Source organism: Primulina huaijiensis, chromosome 15 (assembly GCF_012295235.1).
Source record: "Primulina huaijiensis isolate GDHJ02 chromosome 15, ASM1229523v2, whole genome shotgun sequence".
NCBI classification, from domain to species: domain Eukaryota; kingdom Viridiplantae; phylum Streptophyta; class Magnoliopsida; order Lamiales; family Gesneriaceae; genus Primulina; species Primulina huaijiensis.
The window spans coordinates 5236238-5253797 of NC_133320.1; the positions used below are offsets into that span (position 1 = coordinate 5236238).

The window sequence follows — 17560 nt, forward strand, 5'->3', positions numbered from 1 at the left end:
ATGTTACATCAAGATTTTTTGTGAAAAATTAAGAAGTAAACATTTAAAAAAAAAAACTCACAAAAAATAGTAAATTTATAACTCAAGATATATGAAAAAATTATTAAAGTCAAAAGACAGATAAAAATATATTAGAAATAATATAACATGCTAGATTGATTCTTCAGTTTTGATTGTTATCTATTATTTTTAAAAAAAATTAGATTATATATAAATTTGTTAGTTAACATAATTAAACTAAACTAAAATTTTCACATAGCGATTGAAATATATAATTTTAAAACATGTGTGAAAACGGTCTTATTAGACTTGTGATATCAATCAACACATCGGCTAAATAAATAAAACTGAAGTAAATGTGCAATTTAAATGGATAAGTTATTATGGGTGTCCGGAGATAACAACTCTTACGTTACTCTTTCTTCTAATTAAGAAGAAATTCACTAAAAGACTTTGATTTATATAATCTTTATACAAACTCACTTCGACTAAGACGTATCACACTGCTTAAATCAAAAATCTTAGTAATAACTCAACACAACAAGTTTTGGATGTTTTAAAAACATTCGGTTCACTAGAAACAACAAATTTTCCTACGGTTAGATTTGAATGGCTAGAGTTGGTATAGAATCACAATTTGATCATTGATGAACTGATATGAAAAAATGGATATGTGCTAGGTGAGCGACCTGATATATGAACAAGTGTGTTCGATATTTTATATATTGCAGATTATAAAAAATTGAATCTTGTTGGTTTATTCGTGGTTTAGGAGTTTTGAATTTGCATTTATACTCAAAGTATTCCAACGGTCGGAGAACATTTTCAAAGATCAACTGTACTATCTCCAAATCGATTGGTATTATCAATCTCTTTTCATCGTACAATGTATTAAATGCACATTTAATTATTTTTTGCTTTTTACGGCTTCAACTATTTTAGCTTCTGAAAAGTTGATGCTTCTGAAAAGTTGATTGACTCTTGACATTTAAAGAAACATTTATGTCAATCGTGAGTTGGTAAGATACTTTGTTGTATACTTTATCTGATAGCATTGAACAACTTGATTTGGTTGTATCCATCTTGATCTAATAAAGTTTGATCGGTCAGCGTCTGGTTAGAGTTGAACGGCCTGACTTTAAACACTTCTTCGATAAAACGGTCCGATTATAAACAAATTCAAATGATGATTTTTCTAATGTTGTCTTCAACTTGAGTTTCTGATAGAATATAAGTGGTTTCACTTATTCAGCGGCTATGACTATGTAATTAAATTAGAATAAAAGTTGGATCTGAAACAACATCTCGATGTTGTTTTGTTATTATCAAAACTTAGGTATTTTAAACTTAACAAAGATATTTGGAGCTCAATTTTGATTTAAATACTTAAGGTCGTGTTCTGATGGATGATTTAAAATCCATTGACTTTATTGAATGAATAAAATCAAGTGAATTTTAATTCAATTTTATATCAGTTTAAGTAATTCAATATTATTCAGCAGTCGAGACACATACGTATTATACCATAAAAAAAACTTTATATTGCATGTGTCTTGTTAGGGATTATTCTGAAAAATTATTCAATATGCTTGTGTCGGAAATTAAATAGAACAAAAAGGATTCGAACAATTGCATAGCGAAAGATATGCATAAAACATCCCTAGTTATAAAGAAACAGAATTTTACTCAACTTTCTATCAGCATATACATGAACTCTTGATTGGTAAGGAGCCTTGCAAGTTTTTTAATGAGCAAAGACAAATCAAGAATTGTATTTGTAGAAAAAAAAAACATTTTATCAAATATTAAAATTATTTTATACAAAAACAAACATCCTCTTCCTTTTAATTTTTTTAGTCGACATATTTTGCAATAAAAATGTAAATAAATTGACAAATAAGACAAAGTAAAAATAATTAAGAGCAGCAAAGATACCCCATAATAAGGAAAATTTATGGGAATATATTTCTGAAGGTTAACTTAGAATCTAAAATGATGCAATGATAAAATTATTTTTTAAACCGGTGAAATATTGAATTTAAAAGTTTGACCGTGCAAAAAAGAACACTTCAATATATTTTGGTAAAAATTTGTGTGAGATAGTCTTACGAGTTATATTTTGTGAGATGTATTTCTTATTTAGGTCATCATGAAAAAATATTACTTTTTATGCTAAGAATATTACTTTTTATTGTAAATATCGGTAGGGTTGACAATTGACCCGTCTCATAGATAAAGATTCGTGAGACCGTCTCACAAAAGACCTACTCATATATTTTTTATTAAAAAAAAAAGTCATTTTTCTTCTGAGTTCTTATACCCGAACTTTTTTCCAACAAATGATTCGATAATCCTCCATCCTACGATTGGGGGTTAATAACATACAATAACTTACTTGATTTTGCATTAATAAACCAATAAAAATATCCCATAAAGTTAAATCAACACTAGAAAAATAAGAATAAGGAGTTTCAAATGAGAAAAAATATTGCATTTTTAAGAGAAAAATAATAATGTAAAGTATTTAGTGATTGGCTCCTTTTTAGATATTAACAAATTAAAAGAGCAATAATCACTTGGCACGAATTTAAAACGCTATAATTTCACATCAATGACTTCTTCAGTCGAATACTACATGCAAATTACATTTATGTCTCTTTCACCATGTTGTTTTAAAATATAAAAATTGTGTAAGATAGTCATCAAGATCCTCTAAAGAAATTAAAAATGGTTATCTAGTGGATGATGAATCTGATCCTGAGAAACCCGAGTCGAAGCCGGCCGGGCATGCCACTTCGTGAAAACTAATAATGGTGTGGGCCAGTGTCATAAGCACGGCCCCTTGGGTATGGAACTCTAGGCTCAAAGCCATGATCCCTGTTGTTACCTTGAAATCTACCCCGCTCTCTGGATGAAGAATCATAGTAATCAGAATTGTAAGCTCGGTGTTGTTCCCCGGTGGGGGTGTGCCCAACGTTGTACCCACGAGGATCGCCAGGGCCCATGACACTCTTGGGATACTGATCGGTAGCAATCTGGTCATACTGCAGTTTTCTTGCCTGAGATTCTCTCCGAAGAAACTCTTCTTTAAGATTGGCATGCTGACCTCGGAGAGCAACAAGCTGCTCTTGATACTTCTCATTGATAGCATTTAATCTCTGAGGTACGATATCACATGAATATATTAAGAGCATCATAAGAATGCACCCAAATCCAATAAGAAATTATCAAAGAACATTTCAAATTCAGCCAAAAATGGATGCTTTTGAACCGTATAATTAAAGTGACGGAGAACTCCTCATGTCCAGTGACACAAAGACTGTGAGTGCAAAATTTAAAAGTGCCGAGAATGATTCCTGAACTAGTGAAAATGATAATGCACATCAATCTTGAAGACATCAGAGCTGTCAGATTTATATGCTTGTAGCGCTTTACTTTCAAATAAGTGAAAATAACCCTTGCTACGCGATTTGCTATAGCCACGGGCAACCTTTGCGCTACAGGCCGCAACAACTATGGATTGAATCGACAAAAGTGAAAGCATAAATTTTCTTAAAAGCCTAGTGCTAAAATATCTTGAGTATTTTTAACGAGCATCAAATCATCTACGAGATCGTGAGATTCTCTTCTAAAACGAGTCTCAATTTCCATCTTAAACTCATCAACCTCCCCATAACGAGACGAGATCCATAACCCGGGACCTTATTTTAGGATTCTAAGCTATCTTTTCATTTTGATTTCAAATTTGATCTTGTAAGCTCTATTATTTATAGGGCCAAAATTAACATGAATAAGATTATCAAGAGGTTGTCTATTGTGAATTTGAGGCTCGTTAGGAGAGAACTTATCAATTTCTTGAGTTTAAGGCTCGTTATAGAGAACCTCACGATCTTTTAATACTAGACTTCTAATAAAATTTATGCTTACCTTTTAATTGATTCAATCCAACAATATAAAAGAGAGTGTTACAAGAGATAATATTATCCTTAATCAAAATAAAAGACCACTTTATCCTAAACAAAATAAAAAATCACCATATCATAACCAAAAATAAAATATTAGTATATCTTATCTCACAATCATAAATATGAGAATTATCTCATTTATTCAAAACTTAACTAGAATAAAATATAATGATTAAATAAAAGATATCGATCCACTTATATCCTATTTTAAATGGATTTCTCATGGGAAAAATTTCTTGGTTTTGGCCGAGGAGCCCATGACATCAGGATTCTAGGAAAGTAGTATATTTCTATACAGCCAACTAGAAGTATCCAAATGGACTGTCAAGAATAAATACTAATATACACACCAAAGAGCCAATGCACTTCTGGTTGTGTTAAACATGGTGTAGTTCGTATAGTTATGAAATATTGATGCTGATAGTAACTCGTTCATAGATGGAATCAACTCAAGACCCAACATAATCAGCTTTTCAACAAAGAACACAAAATTGTAAGAATGATTTCTTGTTGGCTGAGATTAGAAATGTGAAAACAATAAAGTAAATTTGTAACAGGTCTTAGATCACGTAATGGCTGGAGAATAAAACCTACCGTTAGATTATTATGATGATCAATTTGAGAAGAGGTGTCATCAATCATTAACAAAAATCAACTAACTGCTCTGTCGTGGTGATAAAATCCTAAGTATCCAGTTTCAATTCATGGAAAATATGATCGGAGCAAGCACAGAAAAAAGAGGAGAAACTCAATTCTAGTATTCTGTTCGGCCAGGATTAAAGAAGTTTATTTGGAAATCACTCCAAAACAATGGCTCAACTAAAGAAAATCCAAAACAAACCTCTCTGTGCCTAGCATTTTCCGCATCCTCTGCATCATTTTGTTCCTTGCTCAGTTTCATGATATCGTCTAAGAATATCTGCTCAAGACCATCAAAACTCTGTATGGTGCGATTATCTTCATAGCCTATGTCCATATCCTCTTCACGGGGCTGAGACCTGGGATCCCCACCACCTTGCTTCTCAAATGGCATTCGAGGATCTGGCCTCTGACCCTGGTAATATGTTCTAGGTGCTTCACGCTCACGCCCTTTACCTAAAAAAAAAGGACCCAATGTAAGACAATTTAGGAAAGAATGAAAGCCTTCTCTTCGTTCTTATTTCATTATCTAATGGCCTCTAGGGTAACAAGGTGGAGGAGGTGCAGGGTTGTCATTGGCAACAAGTGGATGTTGTTAGGCATAAAGGAGTATATAATTCCTCAGATAGCTTATTTCTTTAAATATTTAATGAATATATTAAGTAGGCACATCTAGAAGATCATTTGCTGCACACACATCCACAGACCTCGGTGACACCAAGAGAGGAAACCAGTTTACCAGTTTTCACATATTCATTTGACATCAAAACCTGCCTTTTCTCCGGATTAGATGAGCCACAGGATCAGACATACGATATAACAGTAGAAAGATAAATCATAGTGATTCCAACAAGAAACTAGAAAGAAGCAATACAAGATAACAGAAGTTATGGTTCAAAAATATCGTACTGTTGCACTTTCGGTAGAGAATAATAAGAAAAATCTCACCTGTCACGACATCATTGTCAATAAAGTAACAAGCAGAGCTTCTACGGAATCCATTATCGCTAGACTTTCGGAGAAACTAACAATTTTTGTTTCTGTTCCAAATACAGTAACCCCTCTACGATAACACTCCAATTGTGATCAGAGTAAAAAATCAATCAGCTTAAGTTAGCACCCTGAATTTTCATATTTCCTGTAAAGTCAATAGCTTATTTGTAATAAAGCCATCAAGTTGAACCCTCTCAAACCAAAGGGACTTCAGACATGACAGATCCGTTTAGTTGAATTTTTTTTTTTATCACAGTGGATGTAGATGTACAATTCTGGAAGTGTCTTGTATCATAACCCTTTTTGCACTGATGAATTTCAGGTTACCACAGAACTAGACAGTCGCAGATTTCACTCAGTGTTCATTTTTATGGTTTCAGAACTACTGTTTAATGAATATTCAACTTATTTGTATTCATGTACGTACACTAAGGTGAATATGGCATTTGCACTTCCCATTAGACAGGCAGTTTAACAAAATACGTTCCGAGTCCAAATAGGCTCTTCAATCTCTGATGAATGGCGTGTTCTACCAGTTGAACTAAGTGTTAGGTAAGTTTCCCAGCAACTTCTAACATGCTAAGTACTCATCAAAACAAAGAAGACGACATTACAAAACTTATCGATGAGATAATTTTACTCATGGCTTCCATGATTTCAACCAGGATAATTAAGCTCTATGAGGCCAGACACTCTTAAATATTATCCCACACCACATCAGCTTATCGCTAATATAGATACCCATCAAAATCTCCATTGGATGTGTTAATACTAAAAACTATGAGAATACCGTAGTCTGTAACTGACAAGGTCAACTATAATATTCTGACAAGTGGCGATCATTACCCAAACTATATCGAATATTGTGGAGCTACTTTTAAAATTTTAAAGCTTCTTATATATACAATCATATTTATGAAGATGTATATACATAAAGAAAAAGATCAAAATTCAAAACATTTCATTGTCATATCTTCTTTTTTTTAATTGCCATCTTTCGTATCCAAGTTATCATATCAGTGTCCATTTTATGCATCTTAGGTTAAGCCATAAATTCAACATGCTGGTTTATCAGGGACTTCAAAGTCTTACACTCGGGACCATTTCTACAACCAGAAAGACAAACAACAGAACAGGTGAACATGTGCGCACTTAGCAACTGTCAGTTCACGAAGTGCACATGTGTCGCACTTAGCAACTGTCAGTTGACGAATGCACGTCTGTAAGTTAAAGAGTGAATATGCTGTATCATGCACCTACAGAACAGTATTAAAGTACGCTGTTGTTCCATCTCCCTGATCTTCAATTGATTGGACGATAAAGAAACTGAAAAACCTCAGGCTTCCAACCCAAGCAGCTTCGACAAAAAAAGTAAAGTACTGAAATTATTTAATGTCGTGTATTTGGTCAAAGTCTCAATGAGAATTTAGATTTTACACATGTATGAAATGCATTGAAACCCACATTAAAACTGATAGTGCTTATAGTAGGGTATAACAGGTTCTCTCTATCTCACATACACACATAAACATGGACAGAAATTGGACCTTAGTAATCGGATGCTCACGCATTAGACAAAAAAAAAATTTGAGCAATAGCCAATAAGCAGGGATAGAAGCCACTCCCAGCTCCTACCCATCATCATGGTATAAAAGTTCATGCTGGCAAAACACCACGTATATTATAGTAAAACTGAAACCATCCGCATCATTATAACCATATTTTGCACATAAACTGTTGGCATACAATATGCTGAAAAAGTGAAAAATTGCGGGAAAGATTAAATTTGATTATCTTTTCATTTATATGCTCGGTCAAGTATGCTCACAAAAAATAATAAAAAAAAAAGGCCAAGCTCGGCCAAGCGGTACAGCAAAAAATGTTACTATCCCGCATAAGATTTAGCAAATGATGATCTTGAGCAGACCTAAAAATTAAACTAACAAATTCCCTATTTATATTGGGACAATCACTTTAAAACATTTGAACGAAATGACTTCGGCAAATAAAACTTGCCTTCCGCGAACGGTGCAGTGGGAGACATCGCAGTTTGAGGCAATTTAGGCTGGCCACCGTCTCTTTCCCACCTCCATTGATTTTCATTTTGATGCCGCTGGCGACCCTCATTCTCTCCAAGAGACTGCTGATCTTCGTGACGCCCCTGGTAATATCCAGACTTGCTGTTTGGATGTTGCTGCTGATGCAACTGAGCGGCGGCGGCACCGTATGTGTGGTGGCCCGCGCCGCCTGGGTCACCGCCGTAATGCCCTTGCCTTCTCATCTCAATGATTCACTACAATCAAGGATTAAAAAATCAGTTTCTTTAGAGCAAGAAATAGGGGTTTGTCCTAAATTCCTAATTCGGGCTACGTGAAACTTGGGTTGTGGATGAATGTGCAATTATGATAAGTAACATTTTACCCCCATATTTTTATGCTCCTTGCACTAAGACCCCAAAGAAATTTTATTTTGTAAACAAACTAAAAAATAATAATGAATTTATCATAAAGAAAATTAACCCTAAAGTATCTTAACCCATTTTCCTTAAATACTCAATTCATTTGAACAAAAATCACTATTTGTTGTGCCCAAATTAAATAAAAGCTCATTTCGGAACCAATTGTCGGCTCTGAGTAAAATGATCAGCGATAATCTCAATTCTTTTATAAGATTACGGGCCGTTTTTGCACGCAAATCGGACGATGTATGTGCACATATATGTTTCTTACATTTTTCATGCCTAATGGAATAAGTGTGATTTTAAATTTTGACTGACAAATAATTAGAGTAATCGAGGACGGGTGGGAAGATTAAATTGGTAAGATTATAAAAGAGAAACACACAACTTCCATGTTTATTATAGCTCAAATCATTTGCGAACAAATTTTCCGTCGTTAACTTTGTTCGAATGCTTAGTTTCTTGACATCTAAATCTAAAGAATCTATAACTAACAACCAAGTCGGATATTCGTGTTGTTTGGATCAAATTTAATTTTTTTCCTATGTTCACAAATTGATATCGCTTGACACCTGACACACCAACACTACACAGAAAATTTGTGGCAAACAATATTGTCTCCTTAATTTTAATTATTTAAAATTTTCTGTCGATCCATTAAGGACCTAAAAAGCCCAATCCACGTAATAAAATTTAGGCCCGAGATCATTCGAATATATGGACTACAATTTTGCAACTTTTTATGGAAAAATGTAAATATTTTGTCCTTTTGGTTATCTATTAAACCAAAAATTATAAGAGTAGGTCTCTTGTGAGACGGTCTCGCGAATCTTTATCTGTGGGATGAGTCAACCATATCGATATTCACAATAAAAATAAATACTCTTAGCATAAAAAGTAATACTTTTTCATGAATGTCCCAAATAAGAGATCCGTCTCACAAAATACGACCCGTGAGACCGTCTCACACAAGTTTTTACCAAATTATAATAACCCAGCTAATTAATGAACTAATTGAACTGATCTAGATATCGATGTAATCCAAATCATCAAACAAAAACTTAACCCTGCATAAATATTTTCTTCGATAAAATTTGCGGAAATCAAAACCGAATTCAATCAATTTTAACTTATATATATAAAAAAAAAAAAAAGTGTTAATCACATCGATTAATTTTGATTAAATCGAACATTTACAAATTAGTGCAATGAATATAGTGTTTATCCCTGCTAATATATGGAACCATGTTTTAGCATAACTCAAGGAGGCAAGAGAGTCTGAGTGCTTCATGCACAACTCGATAGCGACTCGAGCAAAAATCAACTCGACTTGTGCGTTTCGAGTTTAAGCGAAGATTTTTCCTATAATGAAATATCTTTCTCAGTTAAACGAAGCAAAAAAAATAATATTATTTGCAGAATATGTAGTTTTTTTTTTTTTTTTTTGAGGGGGCGAAATATGTAGTTAAATTAAGTTACTCGATTACACATATGATTTACATATAACAAGTTTGTGCTAAAATGATTGAATCGAGTCAATGTGTCTGAACTAGAAGCTCCTCTACTAATTCAGATATGTGCTCATTTTATTCGACCGCGTGGTCGAATCTCATTCGTTGATTCTTGTCTCCATATATATCATATGCATTATTGCGAAAAGGAAAGGGTGGATTCTTCCTCGCATATTCTAACATGAATTTACGTCTTCCATTTTCCATGCCCATCTTTTTGTGCCAAAATAATAAAATACATCAAATCAAGTTCAACATATATATATATATATATATTATATTATTAAGTTTGAGACATTTAGAATAACTTATTTTTGGTATCATGGTCTGTTTTAAAAATTATATATTAATAAAGTGTTAAAATTTTAATGTAATTCATATGTAGTTTAGTGGATAAAGTCTTTGTTTTTTAGGCATCAAATTGTGATTTCAATTTCTATTTGAGTCTTTTTTTATTAAAAATTCTNAATCTGATATGATTAGCTTTACATAATAAATTTTTGAAAATAGCATATATTTAGTGGGATGGAATGTGTCGCTTTAATAAAAGTTATAATTACTCAAATGTTGTTATTATGTTATAATAACAGTAGCATGATAGACAATTCACACAAAGTAATATTTGTTGAAGGGGAATAAACTTCCCTTTTTTCTCCAACTTTCTCTTGTCCCCTCTTTCCGCTAGGATTTCTTATTTTAACAAATTCCCACAAAAATGTTCTTCTTTTCCTTAATGGACTACTACTACATTTGGCATATTTTGCTCACATCTTTATAATTTAATATATGGTCAAAATAGTTCTGGAAGTTTGCTTATTTTGTGTTATCGTCGTGGAAGTATTCAATTTTGAGTTATAATCATGTAAGTTGGATTTTGTTTTGGTCATTAGTAATTTTTTTACGCAGTGCTGACGTGACGTCAAACATGCCAGCATGCTCTGGTGTCACGTCAGTATTTTTCGGAGTCACATCCGCACTTAAGAAAAAATACTAAAAACCAAAATATAACTAACTCACATGACCAAAACTCAAATTTGAATACTTACAAGACCAAAATACAAAATAAGCAAACTTACATGACTATTTTGATTATTAGAAATGCTCAAGAGAGATGAATTATGCCAGAACCTCTTAAGATATAACAAAGGCAACCCACTCCGTAAATCTAAATGGCGAGCGTAAACAAGAACACAGTCCTATCTAGTTTACAATCGACATCGACTACTACGAATATGAACATCAACAGAATTTTCGAAGAATCATTTCATTGGTGGATAATAAGTAAATATGATAAATTGACATCATATCAAAACGGTATATAATTATATAATTTACTCAAATTATATTTGTCAATATATTAAGTATTTGAAAGTAATATTCGATTTCTAGAATTCATGAATAGTAAGATACCACACATACACAAAATTTGACTGGCAGTCAAAGTTATCACACCGGTGACTTTTGTTAAGCTTTTATAAGCTTGTACGTGCAAAAATTAGATTATGTCATATTGTATCTTATTTCGTGAATATTAGTATATATGCGGTTATAAAATAAATGTATAATATATGCATGTAAATTTTAAATATATATATAAAAAATTGTAAAACATGGAGGTCGTCTGGTCGAAGACGAAGCCGTGCGTGTAGATTTTTTATTTTTTATTTTGATAATTGAAGATAAGAATATTTACAATAAATCTCAAACATAAAATATCGTCCCACAAAAGAAAAATGATGTCGTTAGGGCAAGACAAAAACTTGTGTGAGACGGTTTTACGGATCGTATTTTGTGATACGAGTCTCTAATTTGGGTCATGCATGAAAAAAATATTACTTTTTATGATAAGAATATTACTTTTTATTGTGAATTAATATCGGTAGGGTTGACCCGTCTCACAGATAAAGATTCGTGAGACCATATCACAAGAGACCTACAAGATGCTTGTTACCACTTACCATATGTGTAGTATTTCGAATGGCCATGAAAACAAAACTTTTACGATTGAAAACTTTTGTTCACGCATGATGTTTTATTTATTCATTTTCATTTTTTCTTTTGTTTTTTAATTTATTATTTTAAAATTACAGTTTATTTTCTTTAATAATGTTCACAATTATAGAATGACTCTCATTTAAATATAATCAAATCAAATTGTAATAAGTAATAATTTCAAAACGTATCATGAACGGTCATTAATATTTACAATATAATAGAGCCAAAACACTTGATGTCAATGTCTTTTTTTGTTTTTTTCTTTCTTTTTTCTTTTGTTTTTTAAATCATTATTTTAAAATTTCAATTTAATCCCTCATTAATTTTCATAATTATGATATCATCCTTATTTAAATAACCAAATTATAATACATAATAATTTCAATCAATTTACAGTTCGATTCATCATTAATTTTTATAATTATAATATTTTTTTATATAAATATAAATAAAAGTAATTATAAAAAATGATATAAATAGGTACCACATACCAAAAATTAATATTATATATTATTGTTGTTTTGTGTTTTTTTTCTTTTGATATAGATGTAGTTTGGTTTTATATGTTTAGGACTATGACATCCTGTCAATCATTGGGACTTGTAACTATGATATTTTCCTTTTAAATAATTCATAATAATTGAAACTTTACAACTTTTCTGACACAAAAATAATAAAAAACTAAAAAATTCTAATAAAACATATTAAACAACCATTTTACGAAATAGATTTCTTATATTTGATTCGAATTATAAAAAAATATTTTTAAATTTAAAAATATTTTTTTTATTTTAGATATATATCGAATCGATTTTTCTCACAAATATAAATATACGAGAACAGAACTACTAAATAAAAAATACTACATTTGTAATCACCAAAATCACGTCATTATATTTATTCTATAATACTTTATTTTAATTTCTTAAATGCTACGGAATGTTAGAATGCATTAGTCAGCTATCAAGTTTATTGACTTGCTTATTGTTTTTGTTTAATAAAACTTGTGTATTTAAATATATAATAATTTGTTTAAAATAACGTAATCAAAGTATTCTTTTTTTATATATATGTGAAAATTGAATTTGAAATAATATTTGTCCTCATATTGCAAAGAAATCGTAAAATTTAGCCAAAGAAATGCTTAATTTGTGTTTATATATTTTCATAAAATCCAGGTATTTTTTTTTATTATTTAAACATAGAAATTTTATCCATGCTCAGTCTGGTGCAATGGGTATCACAGAATAATAAAGAAAGTGCATAATGGAGTTGTCCCATATAAGCTTGTATTTATGGTGGACAAAAACTTAATATATAATTTATTTTTGTAAAAATAAATAGATATGCTTTCCTCAACATTTGGTCTTGTTCCTTTCGGAAAAATGTTTCTTTTTAAAAAATAATTAATTCGGGATTGGGATAAGTTGGAAGTTTCACATGCAGTCGAGTGGGATTAGTAAAATAAAATTTCGAAAATGGACAAAAAATTTCAACGTCAACGAAGATTCAAATCAAAATAAATCTAAATCGTGGACATAAAACGACTAAATCGAACTTCAAAATTTTATAAATTAATGTTGAAACGTAAAACACACCAGACCGAGGGCTTGACCCAATGGTCTCATCGGAATTCCCCATGTATTGACTCAAGTTCGAGTCTTCTGCACTCCTAGATTAGTATATAAAAAAAACGAAAACACACACATATATACATAGATATGTATATATTATGTAATAAAAAAAAGTGCTGTGGGATAAGGCTTACTGAATATGAGTGGCATTGCTTTATAGGAAGGAGGTAGATAGCTAGGCAGACAAGGAGCATATGCGTCCATTTATTTCATTTGCTTTCCGCCATCTTTGGCAAAGCAACAAATATGTATTTGAGTTAGGATTTTTGGCTTCGATGTATCGAATATATATATATATGTATGTGTGTGTGTGTGTGTGTGTGTGTAATATTTTGGGTATTTGAAGAATATATAAAATACTCTAAGAACGTATCTTAAAAACAGTAGCAATAATTAAATGCAATAAATAAATAGACACAGATTTGATTATGAATGTTCGAATATTAATAACTCATACGCTATCCTTTCTTCCACATAAGAATGATTAACTAGAAAACTTTGATTTATATAACTTTTTATACAAACTTCTTTAACTTAGGACTTATCAATTGCCTAATTGAAACTCATACATTCGATTGTAGGCTGCAATCTCACAATCCACATAATGTTTAATGTCTCTTATATAAATACTACAAATACAATCTTTAATGTTTTGTGTGAAAACTCACTCATCTAAACTTTGAAGCTCAACTCTCATGTATACATGTGTGTGATTGTGTGTGAGGAATTTTACCGTGTATGTATATATCAAATGTATTCTCACACTTGGGCTTGCTATCATTCTAGATAATTTCTTAATGTAAGATGCCCATACTTTGAATCCAATTCCAAAGATTGTATTTATTCTTCAATATGTTGTATGTATAGTCTCCAATATTGATATATATGTTAGACATAATAATAACAGTTTGGAAATGTTGCATACGGATTCCGGATTCTGGCATTGCAACTGTCAAATTCATGTTTCTGACAATTTTTTGAAACTGAGTTGTTATCAGATCGTGTTGATCAAACTGTCCTGATCTGATGGTCTACTATGAGCTTGAGTTGTTGGATTGATTTGAGTTGTTCCAAGTGAGCCGTTGCGAAGCTAGTACAAGTTGAGCTTTTGTTTTTGCTTTGCTATAACTCTTGATTCGTCGATTTCTAGACAGAGTGATGGACATGAAATTATAGCCCTTTCTCTTAGTTTTCAATTAAATCAAGAATCACTCAATTTCAAGTTTTTATGAGAAAGTTATGCTTGACAGACGGGGTTGTTAGCAATATGGAACTTGTTTATCATTTTGGGCAGAACCAACAATTTCATCTTGATTTATCAACTTCTTCGGATCCGATTTAGACTTTGACTTATGAAGATGATTTGTCGATCGTTCTCTTAGCTTTGTAATGCATATTGAATCGTTTCATTTGAATAAATGAGCCGAGAGATGTGGCCAAAATACCAGAACCGCGACATTCAAGCTGATTGTTGTATCCGCTTCCATAAGTTCAACCATGCGACTAATATTTCTCCTAGATAACGTTCGAACCAACTGAGCTGTTGCGAATATGACTTGTGAAAAATTTATTTTTCTATTCAGTCATTTTGACGGTTTGTCATTTGCATCACCGAGCTGTGAGATATCATCGAAACATTGCAGCTCGCCGGATTTTCAGCTTTGTTGATTTCGAGTTTCAGCTTCCAATTTGAAATAACAACTTCACACTTGAACAAATATATTAGAAACACAATAACAAGTTTTGTTGTCATTAAAATCAAGATTACTTATATTTCTCAACCCAAGAGTATGTCTATATATGTATGTATGTATGTATATACACGCATATAAATAGATAGACCAATCTTTATTTAAATTTAATTCATCGTGTGACAATCCCTCATTAAAGTTTAGAAAAACATTTTATGTTCTGTATAAAATAAAGAACCTTATGTAAAATTAAATATCTTTTCAAATGCCATGTTTTTAAATATTTACAACTCTTACTTATTTTCATCAATATTCAACTTTCTTATTTTCAACGTTCAAATATTATAACTCATATTTTTCAACACTCCTATCATTTTTCAACACTCCCCCTTGTGATGATGATCATGATACAATGATTGTCTTCATTACGTGTTTTATACTGCCTCGTTAAAAACCTTACTAGGAAAAATCTATTGGGATAAAAACCATAGTAAGGGAAAAAGAGTGCAGTCACGTATACTCCCCTCATGTTGACATGAACAATTCTTCACAAATTTCTTAGATTATGCATCTCAATATTATATATATGCTTTCTGAATATTGTCGTAGGAAGTGCCTTTGTGAAGAGATCTGATGAATTTTTACTTGATTGAATGTGACGAACATCAATATATTAATTCTTCTCAAGCTCCTTGGTGAATGCGAAGAACTTAGGAGGAATATGTTTACTTCTGTCGCTTTTTATGTATCCTTCTTTCATTTGAGCAACACATACAGCATTATCTTCTTATAGTATCACAGGCTTCTCGTCGAATGATAATCCGCATGAGATTTGGATATGTTGGGTCATTGATTTTAACTACACACATTCACGGCTTGTTTCATGTAGTGCAATAATCTCGGCATTATTTGATGAAGTTGTTACGAGCGTTTGTTTCTGTGAACGCCAAGAAATTGTAGTGCCTCCACGAGAAAATACATATCCAGTTTGAGAACGTGCCTTGTGTGGATCAGATAAGTATCCAGCATCTGCATAATCAATTATATTTGGATTAGCATCTTTTGAATACAAAAATCCCAAGTATGTCGTTTCTCGTAGATAACGGAATATATGTATAATTCCGTTCCAGTGTCTCTTTGTTGGATATGTGCTAAATCTTGCCAATAAATTTACAGCAAAAGATATATCAGGCCTTGTACAATTTGAAAGATACATAAGGGCACCGATAGCACTTAAATATGGTACTTCTGGACCAAGAATATCTTCATCATCTTCACATGGACAAAATGAGTCATTTTCTATTTTTAATGATCTAACAACCATTGGAGTACTTAAAGGATTTGATTTGTCCATATTAAAACGTTTAAGGATCTTTTCTGTATAATTTGTCTGGTGAACAAATATTCCACATTCTTTTTGTTCAATTTATAAACACAGACAATACTTTGTTTTTCCAAGATCCTTCATTTCAAATTCTTCCTTCAAGTAAGATACAACTTCTTGAATTTCTTTATTTGTTTCAATGATGTTTAAATCATCAACATATACAGCAATAATTACGCATCCAATGTTGTTTTCTTAATGAAAACACAAGGGCATATTGAGTTATTTACACATCTCTTTTTCATCAAGTGATCACTTAGCCGATTATACCACATTCGGTCGGATTGCTTTGACCCATGNTTCTAAATTTTCAGATACCACCAAGCTAATCAAATACCGAAACGTAATTGCATCCATCATGGGAGAATACGTTTCTTCATAATCAATTTCAGGCCTTTGAGAAAAACCTTGTGCAACAAGTCGAGCTTTATATCTTACTATTTCATTTTTCTCATTTCGCTTTCGAATAAAAACCCATTTGTATCCAACATGTTTTACACCTTTAGGTGTAATGACTATATGTCCAAAAAAATTACGTTTATTTTGCGAATTCAATTCAACCTGGATGACATCTTTCTATTTTATCCAATCCTGCCGATTTTGACATTCACCAAAAGGTTTTGGTTCATGATCTTCATTATCATTTATGATGTCTATTGCCACATTATAAGAGAATATATCACCAATTTCTTCTATATCTTTTCGGTTCCATATTTGTCCAGTATTAGTATAATTGATGGAGATTTCACGATTCTCGTCAGTTTGTGGTTCTGACAGAACATTTTCATCATCCCGTGTTTCTTCAGGAACATCATTCTCTATTTTGTGAGCATCATGTGTTTCTTCAGGAACATCATTCTCTATTTTGTGATCATCGTGTTTCTCAATGAATTTTCTTTTTCGAGGATTTTTATCCTTGGAACCGACTGGCCTTCCACGCTTCAGGCGTTTTACGACATCATGAGTTTTTTCAATTTGTTTCTTTGGAATTTCAATTCGAGCAGAGCCATTTGCAGCATGTATATATGATTTAGTTACCCCTTTTGTGTCTGCAAATGCATCTGGTATTTGATTTGCTATTCTTTGCAAGTGCACAATTTGCTGTACATCCTTTTCACATTGTTTTTGTAACGACCCGAAAATCAGACTACGTATAAGTCATGCATAATTATTACTATTTAAATTTAAAAATGATTAATATATATATATATATGAAGGGTCTAATTCATTTTGATATTTGACAAGTCATAACTATTTATTTTAAATGCAAAAGTTTAGTTTTATCTTTTC

The 17560-nt window shown here is 31.7% G+C and overlaps 1 protein-coding gene and 1 long non-coding RNA gene across 2 annotated transcripts; one reads left to right on the plus strand and one right to left on the minus strand.

The window, feature by feature from the left end:
• Positions 1-2576: 2576 nt before the first annotated feature.
• LOC140959672 (uncharacterized) lies at positions 2577-7968 on the minus strand. Its single transcript, XM_073417619.1, has 3 exons — positions 7614-7968; positions 4807-5060; positions 2577-3158 (listed from the first exon to the last, which is right to left on the minus strand). The coding sequence occupies exons 1-3, from the start codon at positions 7876-7878 to the stop codon at positions 2805-2807; spliced, it is 873 nt and encodes a 290-aa protein (XP_073273720.1). The 5' UTR covers positions 7879-7968; the 3' UTR covers positions 2577-2804.
• On the plus strand, positions 3156-3874 carry LOC140959673 (uncharacterized). The gene is made up of 2 exons (XR_012172042.1): positions 3156-3272; positions 3342-3874. It is a non-coding gene; the product is annotated as an uncharacterized lncRNA (long non-coding RNA).
• Positions 7969-17560: the final 9592 nt, after the last annotated feature.